General features: G+C 46.7%; 1 protein-coding gene and 2 gene segments (V, D, J or C); 1 reads left to right on the forward strand and 2 right to left on the reverse strand.

The window, feature by feature from the left end:
* The first annotated feature begins 773 nt into the window (after positions 1-773).
* Positions 774-4804, forward strand: LOC128803583 (trypsin I-P1-like). Its single transcript, XM_053970703.1, has 5 exons — positions 774-1667; positions 2365-2533; positions 3135-3388; positions 4016-4152; positions 4549-4804. The coding sequence occupies exons 1-5, from the start codon at positions 1628-1630 to the stop codon at positions 4696-4698; spliced, it is 750 nt and encodes a 249-aa protein (XP_053826678.1). The 5' UTR covers positions 774-1627; the 3' UTR covers positions 4699-4804.
* A 1333-nt stretch (positions 4805-6137) lies between these two features.
* LOC128803145 (T cell receptor beta variable 30-like) lies at positions 6138-7042 on the reverse strand. The segment is given in 2 exon segments: positions 6138-6544; positions 7000-7042. Coding segments are annotated over 2 exon segments (450 nt in total).
* Positions 7043-14967: 7925 nt separating this feature from the next.
* On the reverse strand, positions 14968-15836 carry LOC128803146 (T cell receptor alpha variable 5-like). The segment is given in 2 exon segments: positions 14968-15338; positions 15794-15836. Coding segments are annotated over 2 exon segments (414 nt in total).
* Positions 15837-16485: the final 649 nt, after the last annotated feature.

The following is a 16485-nucleotide window of genomic DNA, read 5'->3' on the forward strand; positions in this document are numbered from 1 at the left end:
CACTTGCTAATTCACCTAAAATTTGTGTGGATATTAAACCGAATCGAAAACCCCATGAAAGGAAGGAAAGGGAAGCAGTCATAGTCTAAGTGCAGCCTTACAGAATATGAAAGCAATAGATCAGGAAAAATATTGTTTTAAAATATGGGTCTGGTTCTATGCCAATGGCATGTTTTGGACAAAGGAAATAGAAATCCACAGATCAAATGAAACACTATAGTAAACTGGAATTTTTTCTCACTCCACTTAGTTATGATGGGGTTGGACAGCTTTGGTAATTTTTGACCCTCTTAGTCTTATTATGGACATTTTCCTTTCCCACAGGAAGCTTCTAATTCCTCTTTCTTTCACAGAATAAAACATGCTTGTAAGAAAGCTGTGCATTAATACCAGTTTAAAGGCCAATAGAATTCATGTACCACCTTGGAGGAGTCCCTGGCCTTGGACTTGTACTTTAACATGAAGGAAAATTTCCCTCTGGACAGTGACACAGTGCGTATCAGTCCTCCAGGGTCCATAAAAAAATTAACCAAGAAATGGAAAGGAAGAGTATTCCTCTTTAGTCTCTCAAGCTATTCCAACATGTCCAAACATAGAGGATTCTCTTCAATGTCTCTGGAGAGAATCCTGTGTCTTTCAGGAGCTAACATGATGAAGTTGGCAGCTGCTTGGAGAAGGAACATGATTATTCAGCAAAGCATTAAGCTTTAGTAAACTTTGTGTCATGACAGAAATCCCCACTCCTGCAAGGAGGGATTTCAGAATATCTCACTATTTGTGTTCACAGGATTATTGCTCATCTACATTACACTCATAAACATCAGCATTGTACTGAAATTCTTGTGTGGCAAAAATCAGTCAATAGAATATTCCAAAGATGAATAAAAGCATGGTTTGGTACATAGGCAGACATTTTAATACAGGTTAGCAGAGAGAAATTAGAAAAGGGAAATGCTGGGCATTCCCACATTTGAACTATTTAACTTGGGAAGCGGGAGGAGGGCACAGGATCATTTTTCTATCCTCCATTTTGAAATTACAATGGAGGAATTTTATTTAGCAAAACACTGTGTTGCATATGATAAAACCACACATTATTCAAGAAAAGAAATTTGCAGAAATAAACCGAACAAAGTTAATCACTGGGTTTGCTGGATTTCTTTTTTTTTTTTTCCCCCAAATAAATGCAATGTAACATTCTGTCCACTACCTAAAATATGCAACTTTGGGTAAAAATGTGCATTTGAAAGAAAGATACCATCAGCACTGAGGAATCTGAAAGAGGTTTGAGAGTTGTTATTCCTGTTATACAGGTGCTGTGTATAAGAATGAGACAGACAAACAACTACACATCATCCAAAGCCAAAAGGTATTTTTAGATTGAAGGCTACCTTACAGAATAATTAAAATAGCTCTCTATCTTAGCAGAGGTTTATGATTAACGGGTATGTTATTTGTACATTCTACCAATACCTGCTAATGCCCACATTTGGATCTTCAAATTTTCCACTGTGTACCTTTTGTCTGGAGAAAACCTTGGACTAGAGATAAGACCATCACCAAAAACATATTTCTAGCAGCTCCCAAGTCCAGCCAACCAGTCTGGGTTTGAAGTCGAATCAAGACCATGAAGTGCCTGCTGCTTCTCGCCTTTATTGGGGTGGCTGGTGAGTATATTTTTAATTTTTATTTCTGTCATTTAATAGGAAGCTGATTTTCTGAGCAAAACTGCAAGGTAGCCTATTGTGGGAAAGCCAAGTCCAGTTTTAACTTGCACAAGTCAGACTCCTGCAACTTCCATCTTCTGTCTGTTCATAATGCTTTGTGCCACAAGCTGGGGAATGAATGCCTTCATAGGGCTTCCTGACCTAGCTATGGAGATGTGGCCACAGCTTCAGAAAAAGGCTGCCTCCTTCTTCAGGACTATGGAGTGCACAGGGAATAGTTCTGGCCGAGGAAGTTCTAAAGCACCTGCAAAAGTTTGGACCCTCAGTGGGTGCTCCAAGAAAATATCACTGCACACTTGCTTTTGCTTTTTCCCTCAGTCAACCCTTGACTGTTTCAGAGGATGGGATCTAGGGAAAGACACACCCGTGATCCGATCCAACAAGAACATTTCTGTGTCCCTATGTTCCCTCAGGGAGTAGCCAGCAGGGCTTTACTTGCAGGCACCAGTGTAAGTCTGATCCCCTTCTTTGAGGGTGCAGCAAATGCACGTGCCTTAGAGCTGCCCACCAGTGCTGCCCTGAGTGTCCATAGAGGGGGAGCCTACAAGTGAGGGGCTGCAGACAGGCAGTCAGAGGGCAGATTACAGCCACATTACCTTAGGCCAGCTGTTGACACATGGCACTTCTTGTCCCGCAGTTGCCTTCCCCACCTTTGCTGAAGATGATGATGACAAGATTGTGGGAGGCTACACCTGTGCAAAGAACTCTGTGCCCTATCAGGTGTCCCTGAATTCTGGATATCACTTCTGTGGAGGTTCCCTCATCAGCAGCCAGTGGGTCCTGTCAGCTGCTCACTGCTACAAATCGTGAGTGGAAAAGTTACATCCTTCTATAACCTACTTCTGGCTTCCAGTTTGCTTCTAGCAGGAATTCTGAGCCATGAGACAGAAATATGTAAGTGCCTCCATACTTACCGGAGACTGCCAAGGGATGGGTGGATCATTCAGGAAGCCAGGCTGAGGCATCCTGAGGGGTTTTCCTCTTCTGCAAATGTTCCTGGGAAGGCAGAGCATTTTCTGAAATAACAATGGGATAATCAAGCAGAGAATTCTGGGCTGTGATTTCTTGTCAATTGCATGAATCTTGCTAAGGCATTCTCCCCAGAGACCAGGAAGAGGATTGAGGTCAGGCTGGAGCTGTTTGCTTTGTCCCAGAAGATTTGTATCTAGTGTTGCTCTGTATTCAACTGCTGTCATGTATTTACAAACCTGCAGAAATTCACCACCCATGCAAGGAGTGGGTTAAGATCTCAGTGTGGATCCCCAGGGCTCCCTGCAGGACAAGAAAGATCCGCGGCCCCAGAAGGCTTCTGTGGCAGTGATGTCAGAGCGAGTGCACTCATTGACAGGGAGGTTTCTCTCAACCTGCCGTAGCAGTAAAGGACACGCTGTGGCTTCTGTTTTCCAGTCGCATCCAAGTGCAGCTTGGGAAATCTAACCTGGAGGCCACTGAATCCACGCAGCAGTTTATCAACTCTGCTAAAGTCATCCGCCACTCTGGCTACAGCCCCTACACCCTGGACAATGACATCATGCTCATCAAGCTGGCCACCCCAGCCACGCTCAACAAAGCTGTCCAAACCATTGCTCTGCCTACCAGCTGCGTGGCCACCGGCACCACCTGCCTGATCTCTGGCTGGGGCAACACTCTCAGCAGTGGCAGTGAGTACTCTGGGGGAATGTACAGACCCTTGGGGCCCAGGACAGTCTCTAAGACCTGGCCATTAACCCCCAACAGGACAGGCTAAAACACAGGGAAGTGCTGTGGGACAGGTTTTTTGAGTGACGTAACCATGTAGGGACTGCACAGTGGATTCAGCTAATGTCAACAGAGTTGTCAATTCTCTGAGAATAAGGGTGAAGTCTGGGACTGTGGATCTAGAATTTCTACTAGAGACATCCATTCTCTCACACCAATGGTCAGAGATGTGCCTGGTGAGTGGTGTCTATTCCACTGATGACATCTAAACCTGCACCAGGGGAGAGGATGGTTTTCCTGAGGCTCAGGTTTCTTCCAGTGTATGTATCACAAGAGAGGGCCCTCTCTTGCCAACTGATGAACTTCCAGGTACAGAAAAGTTTAGGTGGCTGCAGTGTAGAATGGTGGGCCCATGGGTAGAATTTCTTCCGAATCTCCACAGAAGGGTCCCATGCTGTACTTACTGTTGACAGGAAGCAGGATGGCTGCTAGAACAGGGTGCCCATCATTTGCTTTTCTGCTAAGATCTTCTCTGAGCTCTGAAAAGGACTCAGCAATGCCATCAACCATCTTTCCCTATTTCTTTGTAGTCAACTACCCGGACGAATTGCAGTGCCTGAAGGCTCCGGTCCTCTCTGCTGCCGACTGCTCTGATGCCTACCCTGGGCAAATTACCAAGAACATGATGTGTGTAGGATTCCTGGAGGGAGGAAAAGACTCCTGCCAGGTAAATCATCTGCCTCTCCTTTCCCAGTCATTTCTCTCCTGCCTTTTCCCAGCTGAAGAGGTCTTCACATTACAGAGTCAGCTATACTCACTGCACTGGTAACTTGGAGTTTTTGAATGACAGCAGAGGCTTCAGGCACACGTATCCGGAAAGTTTGCTAAGTACTGCATCCAGCAAAAACAGGCAGCTGACTTGTCCTTAGCTGTGGTGCCCTTGGAGCTCAAGTCAGACATGGTAGCATCAGGTGCAGAGTGTGAATGAGGAACAGCTTTTGTAGAACTTTTGTACAGAGTACGCCGGGAGGGGCTTCCTCCAGAGTCAGTGACCTCAGGGATCTCTGGCTCATTGCTTAGGCTGATGCCATTTGCTGAATATCCATACCCTTTGTGTGCACAGGGAGATTCCGGCGGTCCTGTGGTCTGCAATGGAGAGCTCCAGGGCATTGTCTCCTGGGGTATTGGATGTGCCCAGCAGGGCTATCCCGGAGTTTACACCAAGGTTTGCAACTACGTCTCCTGGATCCAGTCCACCATTGCCTCCAACTGAGATGCTTGTTTGGTGGGACATGTATTTTCTCATCATCATTTCTATTCTTTTGTGTCTGGACAAGCAAAAATTATGAGAAATTAATAAAGACTTTCAGGCACCCCTACTTTGTGCACTTTCTATGGGAACTTCCATAGGCTGTTATACGGAGCACTATGGCAGTGAACATCACTCAAGGGAAAATATTTATTATTTGTCGTGCCTCTCAATTGGCAGGGTCTCGGAACATTTTGCAGACTCATCATCAAGAGTCTTTCAGTTAGTTACATGCTCTTGTTTCTGAAGCAGAACATAATTTCTGTTCTTTTTGAACAGGAAAAGTAATAGCTCACATTTCAACCATTCTTTAAGTGATTCTGAAATTCATCCTCAAACATTGCCTGTCCCCCTTCCTCTGGGAACACTAGCAGCTGCAGAATGTCATCCTTTCTTTGAGCCTGCTTTATCACTGCCTGAGGAACAGAAGAGAGATGTGGGTGGTGAGGGCCAGGAGGTCAGTAACAGGCAGGGCATTGCAGTAGAGGCTTTGGATCTGCCATGTTGAAGTGTTAGTCCTTGCCAGGAGGCTGATTGGGATGTTTTGTGCTTGCAGAGTCCCAGAACGAGGCTGTAGTGTCCCAAATCCCAAGAAGAAAAGAAGGTCAGGAGAGAGGAGGGTGGGAAGTGAGGAGGGAAGGCAGAAAAGCTGCAGGAAGAAAGGTCTTAGAACTGGGAGGGAAGTGGCAGCACAAGCCAGAACGGGAGGAAGGCAAAGAAGAAATCAGGAGAGAAGGAAATAAGATAAAGAGGCAAAAATCTAAAAAAGGAAGAACACTAAAAGGCAGACAGGAAATTAAAGTAGCAGGAGGGCAGGAAGAAAGGCTCAGGGAGTGATGGTAGCCAAGAGTATCTGCTGCTGCCTGGGGCTCATTGCCTACAGTCCCTGGATACTGTCAAGATTGGGTTACATCATAAATATGAGTGTTCAGGACACAGAATAGGGGTGGTGACCTGGGGTCCCAGGTGCACAGCTGTGTGTCCATTTCCATTTCAGACCAGTGGCACCAAGGACCAGTGGGCCTTGTCTTTCCAGCTTGCAAAGAGGAAAAGGGATGTGTGAATTATTCCACAGCCTGCTTCCCAAGTCATGAGTTGACACAGCAGAAAGAAAGAAAGGAGAGATGGATGGGGAATGGAATAGGGAATAAAAGGAAATGAATATGTGTAACAGGACAGAACGGAAAGGGCAGGAGGGCAGAAAGAAAGACATGGAAGGAGGAAAGTGAAAAACAGTCTCTGAATGGCAGAGAAATGAGGTGACACAGTGAGGACAACAAGAAACCAGAGTCAGAAGGTGATTCAGAGATGGGAAAGAAAAGAAAAGCAGCTAGAGACCATGTTGAAGACAGACAGATGGACAGACAGACATACACTGTATTTCCTGAAGAGCTGGAGGGCAATTAAGAAAACGGGGCTCTGTCAAACACAGGGCTCAGTGTGTGCTGGTGGCAAACGGATCCATGTTTGCCTGGAAAGGTTTGTGCTATGCTGCACCAGCCTTCGAGTCTCTGTGGATCTTGTTCAGCACAGAAATATGTGCCTGTGTCATTGAGCAGGGCATGCTCTATCTTCACAGATAAATGGTTGTTCCTAGTCCCATTACTCTGGAAGCGATTTTTGAATTCTTTCTCAATATCTGCTTTGCCACCTTCCACTGAATATACAACCAACTGCATACTGGCATCCTTCTCCACAGGTAACTTGTACCAGTACATGTTTACGAAAGTTTTCCCTGATGCAGAACATTCCAGAGTCACGGTGTCTCCCACCCGGACGACTGTATCTGGGGATTGCTGAAGGGCCCAGCCTGGAAAGACAGGAGATGAAACATGGGAAGTGACATGCATTGAAGAGGACAAAAATGCACATCCTTGAAGTATGCCATGGGATGGAATGCCACTAGGATATCAGAAAGCTATGGGACAGTGCCCTCTGAAAAAGACACGCAGGATATTCTCTGAAAAAGACACACAGGATCAAAAATCCCCAATAAACCAGCTTCAAATGCAAGAGAAAATCTGTTGTGAGAAATAATGACTTTAGAACTCTCAAGTGAAGTATTAATAAGGGGCAGGAAAAAACAGATTTGCAGCTTTTCAAATTTTCCTGATCAAATAGGTGGTGGAATGGCTCACCTGGTTCATTGCCCACCTTCCCCCCTGGAAGCCTTGGGAAAGGGGCACTGCCAGGAAGTGGGAGCACAGCTGAGGATGCGGCAGCAGCTCCAGTGCAGCTGCTCAAGAGGAAGGGAAGCCCACTTACCCACAGGGAGCAGCATGGCCACAAGGAACCACTGGAAATCCATAGAGAAAATCCCCTCCTTCCAGCAACCTGCCCCTGGTGACAGCACGGACACAGAGATGTGTAAAGAGGAGAGGTGGAGAGGAAGAGCTACGTCTCTCTGTGGTTGGGCAGGGGAGTGAGCAGGAGTCTGAAATGTCACAAGGCTGTTGGCTGTCCAGGAACGGTGGGGAATGACACCTGCAGGCAGTCATGAGGTGCTGGTACTCTGCTGCTCTGGCTCCCTGCTGCGTGTGAACGTGGCTGTGCAAGAGTAGGTGGGATTTCAGTAGGTGGCATAGTTCAGAGCTATCACGGAGCAGGATGGAGCTGTGTGGCAGCCTGAGCGTGTGCACAGGGATGCACAAAATGGCAGAAATTGATGGGAAGAGAAGAAGATCTCAGGAATGCATGTTTGTGTCTGTGTCCCGCTATTTGTCTTCTCCTCCCTAGCCACCCTCACACTCACAGACTCCCAGCCCTGCAAGCTGCAATGTGGAATCACTGCTTGTCCGAGTCAGGTCTGACATGATATCCAGGAGTGGGAATGGCTGCTGACCTGCCAAACGGGTGTCTCTTGGAGCCTGGCAGAGAATACTCCTGTAACTGGTCTCCTGTGACTCTAAAGGGGGATCTTAAGGAGAGTACAGGCTGCCTTTGCTTCCACAATGGGACTGCCCCTTGAGAGCCTGCACCTCAGAAGGATCTCTGAGGAGAAGGCTGTGCCCCACAGGATGTGCTGCTACACACTGACCTTCTCCATGCCAGAGAAGAACGGATACGCTCTCTGCCTCTTTATTGCAGCACTCTGCAAAAGCGCACCCGGACACAAATGGACAAAGCTGGAGAAAACCATGTCCTCTTCACTGCACACAGCCTTGTTCACCTGCCCAAGGCAGTGGGACATCCCTGTAGGCAGGAAGAGGTCCTTGTACTTTGTGTGCACGGAGTTTGGGCACAGAGGTTTGACAGAGACTCTGTACATCCATGCTGTGCTGTGAGCATGGCAGTGTGAGGCTGGCCCATACAGGACATCAAGTGATCCGGCTGCTCAAGGCTGTCCTGGGCTTTGCAGCGAAGATGTTCCTCTGTGTTCTGTCAGCAGAGGAGAGTAGCAATGCCTCCAGCTTTTCCCAAGACCTCTGCTGCAATTCTGAGCGTGTCCCATTGCATTCATTTCCCCAAGCTGCCTAGAAAGATTCAGAGAAGACCCCAGATTCCTCCACAGAAGTGGGAGAAAAAAGCAAAGAGATTGGGCTACTCTTTGTAGAAACTCCAAATCCTCACTCCACCAGCAGCACTCCATTGGAGAGGAGGCTGTGCCTGATGTATCCATGCAAAGGGTCTCCAATGGTCTGGAATGTGCAGAGGGCAGGGCAGTGTAGAGGGAGCCTTGCAGAAGACACAGTTTTTAAGGAGATAATGATGTTGAACAGGCATGGCTGCTATGGAGGGGGCACTTTGTTTAGGTCCTGAAGAGCTTCGATGTTAGCATGGGAATCTGCAAGGTGGGAACTGTTTTGGTGGTGGTTTTTTTTGCACAAATGGGATGGGACTGCTGGTGTATGTTAATAACTTGTCTCATTACCTGGTTGACACAGTAGGAGGATGGAAAATTTCATGTACATCCAGCAGTGACCATAGATTTCTTTGTTACAGAGCATCTTATAAACTTTTTAGCTAATAGCATATTGCTAAAGCTTACAGATAGTTGTTTTGTCCAATTTTGAAAAGTACACGTACACCTCCTTCAAACAATGCTTGCTTGTCTTCTTTCTATTAACAATACACAATACTCCATTATTAAACTTAAAACCTTCTACTATCTTCCTAAGTATATTTTCCTGCAGTCTTAAGGTTTATCTTAGCCAAGCCTAAGACTCAAGCTATTATTTAATGTCCTTGCTTGCTATACTTCTGTAACTTTTTTAACTTTCAGATTTTGTAGCTGCAGCTACTTCTGAGTTTCTCTGCTCTTTCTGTTTCTGAGGCCTGCTTTTCCAGTTTTCTGAAAATCTTCTTACATTTACTATTTGCTGCATTTTCCCCTCTCAGTATAAGTAAAATGAAACTCTCTTAACTTTGTCGCTTATTAACTACCTGGTGTTACATAGCTCTACTATAGTCCCTTTTATTTTTTTTTCCTTTGTCTCAATTACATTTCTTGTTTGTTTTAAGTGATGTTATTTTACACTACAGTAATTTTAATGTTGTAAAAGTTGTGGTATGTTTCAAAGATAAAAGTCAAATCTTGTAGTAGTTACAATTTATTGTTCTAATAAATCGCCTTTGTTCTAAGGTCTTAATTTAAAGCTTTCATTTATGTTTATACTTTCATCTATTATCTCTGTAAGATCTTGAGAATTGTGTGTGATTTTATTTCTTGTATTTCTCTCTTGTATGATAAAAACCTCTTTGATAGTTTTGTCTATCATTTGTTGCTCACATTGAAGTATAAAAGGTAGTACTACTAATATCACTATTAAAATACTCAACACAATAAACCTATTTCATGAAGTTTTCTTAACTAAGGTGTAAAGCTCTATCTTTTCAATAAATTGTCTAACTATGATTCACTGTTTTCTTTGATTTTATCTGTTAAATTTTTAAGCTTTTGTATTCTTTTGTGGATGGATTCAGAATGATAAGGCAAATTTATACAACATAATTTTTCAAATTCCTCACAACTATGTTTATGTGTTAGTAAAAGAGACTCAATTGCTGTTCAATTTTGAAGGTTAGCATGTTTAGCACTGTTGATGTCTGTGAGTGTATCACTGATTGTAATGGATGTGGTATTGGTTTGTTTACTTAGTTAACATCTTACTCGATCTTACTGTTTTAATGTTATGGTAGAAGTAGGTTGGGGTAGTAACAAACTTGCTGAAACTTTTTTTGCAGCTTTCTAGGGCCTAAAATTACTGTTAAAATTTTCATCATATTGATGGGCAAATCTTTTTCTTCTATGTTTTTTCTTAATGACTGTTTTAGCACTGAGGGTTAGTACAGTAAGTTGTCTAATATTATATGGACAAGTTTAAGGCATGATTGAAAGCTTTGCTAAGCCCTATCTCTACAAATGAATTAATATTTTTTTGGTAATTGCTGTGAATTGAGCATGGAAAGTCTACCGTAAATATCTGAGTGATTACAATAAACACAAGTTTCTGTAAGTACGGTAATTGGTAATTGGGTGTGATATTGTGTTTTGGAGGATCATTCTCTCACTAATTGTTCTCAAATAGTAAAGGCCCTGTGTTTAGGTCCTGAGAAGCTTGGACATTAGCATGGGAATCTTCAAGGTGGGAACCACCTGGATTGCCCCATGCAGGCCTGTGCTGTGCACGGGTGTGTGTTATGCCGGACAGAATCATGGGATGGGTCAGCTGAGAAGGGACCTCAGGGGGTCACTGCTCCAACCTCTCTGCTCAAGCAGAGTCATCCCAGAGCACATGGCACAGAATTGTATCCAGATGGTTCCAGGATACCTCCCAATAGACTCTACAACTTCTTTGGGCAATCTGCTCCAGTGCACCGTCACTCACATTGCAAAGCTCTGACCTTAAATTCAGGTGGAACCTCATGTGCATCATTTTCTGCCCATTGCCTCTTGACCTAGTGCTTGGTATGACAGTGAAGAACCTGGCTCCACCTCTTGGGACCCTCCCTTCAGATACTTGTAGACATTGACGAGGTGGCCACTTAGTTGTTCCTTCTCAAGGCAGAACAGGCCCAGCACCCTCAGCCTTTGTGCACACTCCGCTCTACAAATCATCTACTAGTAGGTGCTCCACTCTACTAATCATCATTCATCTCCCCTCTTGAACATTCTCCAGGAGCTCCATCTCTCTTTTGTACCAAGGAGCCCAGAAATGGACACAACCCAGCAGATTTGCCTCACCAGGGCTGAGTGCAGCCTCACCTCCCTCGCCCTGCTGACAGTGCTCTTCCTAATGCATCCCAGGACACCACTGGCTTCTTGGAGACCATGATACATTGCTGGCTCATGGACAGCTTCTTGTCCACCAGGACCCCCAGGTCCTTCTCTGAGGAGCTGCTCATCAGCAGGTCAGCCCCCAGCCTGTGCTGGGACACGGGGATATTTTTCTACACAAGGAATTTCTGAAGGTTCCTCTCGGCACATCCCTCCAACCTGTCATGGCCCATCTGAAGGGCTGCACAGCCCTCTGGGCCCTCATCAATTCCTCCTAACTTGCTGTTATCACTGAAGTTCCTGAGTCGACTCACTACCACTTCACCTGAGTCACTGATGAAGAGAACACTCTAACCTGAGGGAAATGTCTATTAGCTGCACAGCTTGCTAACATAACTTGTAATTTTTGTAGTATGTTTGCTGAAGATAAACTGTATGTGGATCAAGGGCTGGAAGGCAGGTCGATCCTGCCCCAGACACCACTCTACATGGAGGAGTTAGGGATTCACATAACACTTTACCTGAGTAAGCACAGGCTTGTGCTCTGCTGTTCATATTCCTTGGCCACAGAACAACCACAGACAAGTCGTTGTAACAGAGGAGCGTGTGGGCAGCTCCCACATGGTACTGGCTACTTCCACACCTGCCAGGCCTTGCCTTTATCTACAGGTGCACCAAGAACTTCCCACACAAGCACTTGATGAGTTTGACAGTGAGAATTATGAGCAGGGTTGACTGGAGTTAAGTAAGATGAAGTCAGAGGAGTGCAGAATGAAGACAGAAAAAAGAAGGTAGGGATTGGAAGGGAGACAGAGAGGAGGAGAAGGGCTGAGAGAAGCAAGTGTAGTGCAAATAAGACTTAAATGTAGAGGGAGGCCTGGAGTGGAAAGGAGACAAAGATGGACAAATAAACTGTCAGCATCTGAGAAGAGGAGGAAGGCAAGGCTAGGAAGCAGAGGAACTAATGAGTGAGAAGTGATCACCCTGCCACATACAGCACCCACAGGGTGGAAAGCAGGTCCTGTATGCGCAGGAAAAAGTTTGTGCTCAGCTCCCTGAGCAGTCTCACCACTGTGTTCACTCTCAGCACAGTAGTATGTGCCAGAGTCATTGAGAAAGGCATGTTCTATTGAGAGGGTGATTCTGTCTCCTTTTATCTTGCTGCTCTTGAAATGGCTCTCAAAACCCTTCTCCACCACTGCATTGCCACCTTCGAATGCGTAAACCAATTGGGTCAGACTGGAATTCTTCTCTGAAGGCAGTATGAACCAGTACATAACTGAGCTGGAAGATTTCTTCTTGGAACATTCCAGATTCACGGACTGGCCTTCTTTTATCACCATGTCTGGAGACTGTTCCAGGGCTAACACTGGAAAGGAAAAGTAGGAGCAGTGAGGAGAAGGAAAAAATGGGAAAAATTTGAACTAGGCACTGTGGGTTGGTAGGGAAAGGGTGGGTAGAACTAGGGCGGCCAAGGGAGCAGTTCAAGGCATGGGACAGCTCTTCAGATCAGCAGGTGAATTTCCAATCTCTCCTCAATAGGCAAGATGCATTCGTAGGCAGTTTGAATCCAAAACCAGGAACCATCTACGGGCTGCAGAAAGAATGGCAAAAGACAGCCATTGCAGAAGATTCAGGGATTCCTGCCCAACACATTCACTGCTTAGCCTCAATGAAGAAAGCTCTGCAGAAGGAAGCAATGCCAGAAACTGGCTACACATCTGGGAGAGCAGCGGCAGGATCAGTAGAGGTGCTCAGGGCTGCGTTGAGTTCACTTACCCAGAGGGGCCAGCATGGCCAAAAAGAACCAGCAGAGAACCATGGGGGAAATGCCCCTACCCTCTCAGCAACCTGCCTCTTGTGGCTGCCCAAAGATATGTGGAGTGGGAGCAGTGAGTGAGTGTGAGACATCTCGGGGTGGGGCCAGCCAAGAAATGAGAGAAGGCATTGGCTGCCTAGGAACCCTGGGGACTGACAGAGAGCATCTGTGCCATTGCCCCCTCTGCCCTGAGAATTGGCCTCTACAAGGAGTTTGGCTTTCCTGGCAGGACTGAGCTTGTCCTCCAGTGGGGTGTGGAGGCTGCTACTGGGATTCAGGCAGTGAGAGCACTGGGGTCTAGCAAGCAGCTGTACAGTGCAATTTCATTCACTCATGCTCTGCCAGGGGCTCCTCTGTGCTGCTCTGCTCACAGGCTGACGAGACCCAGGCCACTGCAGCCTCTGCACTGCGCCCGCAGGTGTTTCTGCTCTGAAGAAAATCCACATGTCCTCTGCTCCACAAAGTCTGCATGGGATTGTTGGGGAACCCAAAGAGCACAGGGATAAATAACTTCTGGGACAGTGGCAAGGGGTGAAAGGGACACAGGGAAGGAGTGACAGACCTTCTACCAAGGCCTGTCAAGGTCTGCTGGGAGCATATTTCCTTCATCCTTCTCCTTCCTGTTCCTAGAGACGTGCTTGACAATAGGGAAGGAGAAACAAGTGAAAATAGGTGAGGATCCCTGGTGGAACTTCTGTCTCATAATGCTGGGAAGGAGAAGGCTCGTGGGGTGTCACCCAATTCAGTGTTTCACTGAAGGAGAAGTTTCCATGGAAGTCCTGAGGAAACCTGTATGCAAGTGCTAAGCAGGAGGCAGGATTAACAGGTGGAGACTGTGGCAGTGCTGTGTTCTGAATTCACTATGAGAATAATGGTGATAACAGAGTTTTTGTTGCAGTTAAGCACTGCTTACTCCAAACCCAAGACTTTACAGTGTCTCATGCTCTGCCAGAGAACAGGTGCACAAACAGCTGGAAGGGAGCATTTCCAGGACAGCAGACTCAGACTGGCTAAAAGGATATTTCCTCCCATTCAACATGATACTCAGTATGGAAACTGAGGGGAGCTGGCCAGGTGCTGCCTGCCGCTGCTCAGGGATGAGCTAGGCACAGGGTCAGTGGGCAGGGAGTACTGTACATCCCATGGATTATCTTAAGTTTCGTTTCTCTCTCTTTTCCTTTTTATTTACTCCTGTTATTGCTCTGTTTGGATCTCAACCTGTAAGTTCTACCAGGGGAAGGGTGTAGTGAGTGAGTGGCTGTAACACGTAGTGGCTGACTGGGCTTAAACCACAAGAGCTTGAGCACCAGACAGCAGCTCGTGTCCCCACAGCTATGGCATGTGCTGCAGCTCCCCTGACCAAGGCTGTGCTTCACACTCCAGGAAGGTATTTCCAGCTTCTGTTCTTGATGGGTGATGAAAAATTAGGTGAGGATTACCCCAGACCTTTGCTCTCTGTTTTAAACTGGAGAGAAAGAGGAATAAGCAAGTCAGGGCAGCCCTCGTGACTTTCAGCAAGCAGCAGGAGATGTGGTGGATGGGCCAGACCAGATGCTTGAAAACACCAACCATCCCTGCTGAAAACTCCACTCGGACTTCTTCCTCCCAGTCCTTGTCCTGGTCACCAGGGACATTCCATAGCTAACCGGGGCAGTCTCCTGCTGTGGGCAGGGACAATTCTCAAACATCAGAGTGTGCAGGTCACAGGGTAGTGGTGTAACTTGGGCTGTGTGCTGATTCCCTGGAGACCACTGGGGCCAAGCACCTGTGGGCCTTGTCTTTCCAGCTGGTGGAGAGGGAAAACACAGCGTGAACTATTCCACATCCTGCTTCCCACACCATGAATTGATGGAACAGATTGTAAGGAAGGAGTGATGGATGAGGAAGGAAGGAAGAAATGGGAATGGACCAGGTAGGAGAAGACAGAGAGGAAAGTCAGGGACACAGACAGAAAAACATGAAAAGAGGAAAGTGAGAAGCAGTCTGTGAATGGCAGAAAAATGAGGTGAGACAGTGAGGACAAGAAGAAAGCAGAGTCAGAAGGTGATTCAGAGATGGGAAAGAACAGAAAAGCAGCTAGAGACCATGCTAAAGACAGACAGATGGACAGACAGGTGGACAGATAGACAGTCATGCCGTGTTTTTCCTGAACAGCTGGAGGGCAAGTAAGAAAACAAGGTTCTGTCAAGCACAGGGCTCAGGGTGTGCTGGTGGCAGATCCCAGTTTGCCTGGAAAGGTTTGTGCTATGCTGCACCAGCCTTTGAGTCTCTGTGGATCTTGTTCAGCACAGAAATATGTGCCTGTGTCATTGAGCAGGGCATGCTCTATCTTCACAGATAAATGGTTGTTCCTAGTCCCATTACTCTGGAAGCGATTTTTGAATTCTTTCTCAATATCTGCTTTGCCACCTTCCACTGAATATACAACCAACTGCATACTGGCATCCTTCTCCACAGGTAACTTGTACCAGTACATGTATATGAAATCTTTTCCTGATGCAGAACATTCCAGAGTCACGGTGTCTCCCACCCGGACGACTGTATCTGGGGATTGCTGAAGGGCCCAGCCTGGAAAGACAGGAGATGAAACATGGGAAGTGACATGCATTGAAGAGGACAAAAATGCACATCCTTGAAGTATGCCATGGGATGGAATGCCACTAGGATATCAGAAGGCTACGGGACAGTGCCCTCTGAAAAAGACACGCAGGATATTCTCTGAAAAAGACACACAGGATCAAAAATCCCCAATAAACCAGCTTCAAATGCAAGAGAAAATCTGTTGTGAGAAATAATGACTTTAGAACTCTCAAGTGAAGTATTAATAAGGGGCAGGAAAAAACAGATTTGCAGCTTTTCAAATTTTCCTGATCCAATAGGTGGTGGAATGGCTCACCTGGTTCATTGCCCACCTTCCCCACTGGAAGCCTTAGGAAAGGGGCACTGCCAGGAAGTGGGAGCACAGCTGAGGATGCGGCAGCAGCTCCAGTGCAGCTGCTCAAGAGGAAGGGAAGCCCACTTACCCACAGGGAGCAGCATGGCCACAAGGAACCACTGGAAATCCATAGAGAAAATCCCCTCCTTCCAGCCACCTGCCCCTGGTGACAGCACAGACACAGAGATGTGTAAAGAGGAGAGGTGGAGAGGAAGAGCTACGTCTCTCTGTGGTTGGGCAGGGGAGTGAGCGGGAGTCTGAAATGTCACAAGGCTGTTGGCTGTCCAGGAACGGTGGGGAATGACACCTGCAGGCAGTCATGAGGTGCTGGTACTCTGCTGCTCCGGCTCCCTGCTGCGTGTGAACGTGGCTGTGCAAGAGTAGGTGGGACTTCAGTAGGTGGCATAGTTCAGAGCTATCACGGAGCAGGATGGGGCTGTGTGGCAGCCTGAGCGTGTGCACAGGGATGCACAAAATGGCAGAAATTGATGGGAAGAGAAGGAGATCTTAGGAATGCATGTTTGTGTCTGTGTCCTGCTGTTTGTCTTCTCCTCCCTAGCCGCCCTCACACTCACAGACTCCCAGCCCTGCAAGCTGCAATGTGGAATCACTGCTTGTCTGAGTCAGGCCTGACGTGATATCCAGGAGTGGGAATGGCTGCTGACCTGCCAAACGGGTGTCTCTTGGAGCCTGGCAGAGAATACTCCTGTAACGGGTCTCCTGTGACTCTAAAGGGGGATCTTAAGGAGAGAACAGGCTGCCTTTGCTTCCACAATGGGA

This window comes from Vidua macroura, chromosome 2 (genome assembly GCF_024509145.1).
Source record: "Vidua macroura isolate BioBank_ID:100142 chromosome 2, ASM2450914v1, whole genome shotgun sequence".
NCBI lineage: Eukaryota > Metazoa > Chordata > Aves > Passeriformes > Viduidae > Vidua > Vidua macroura.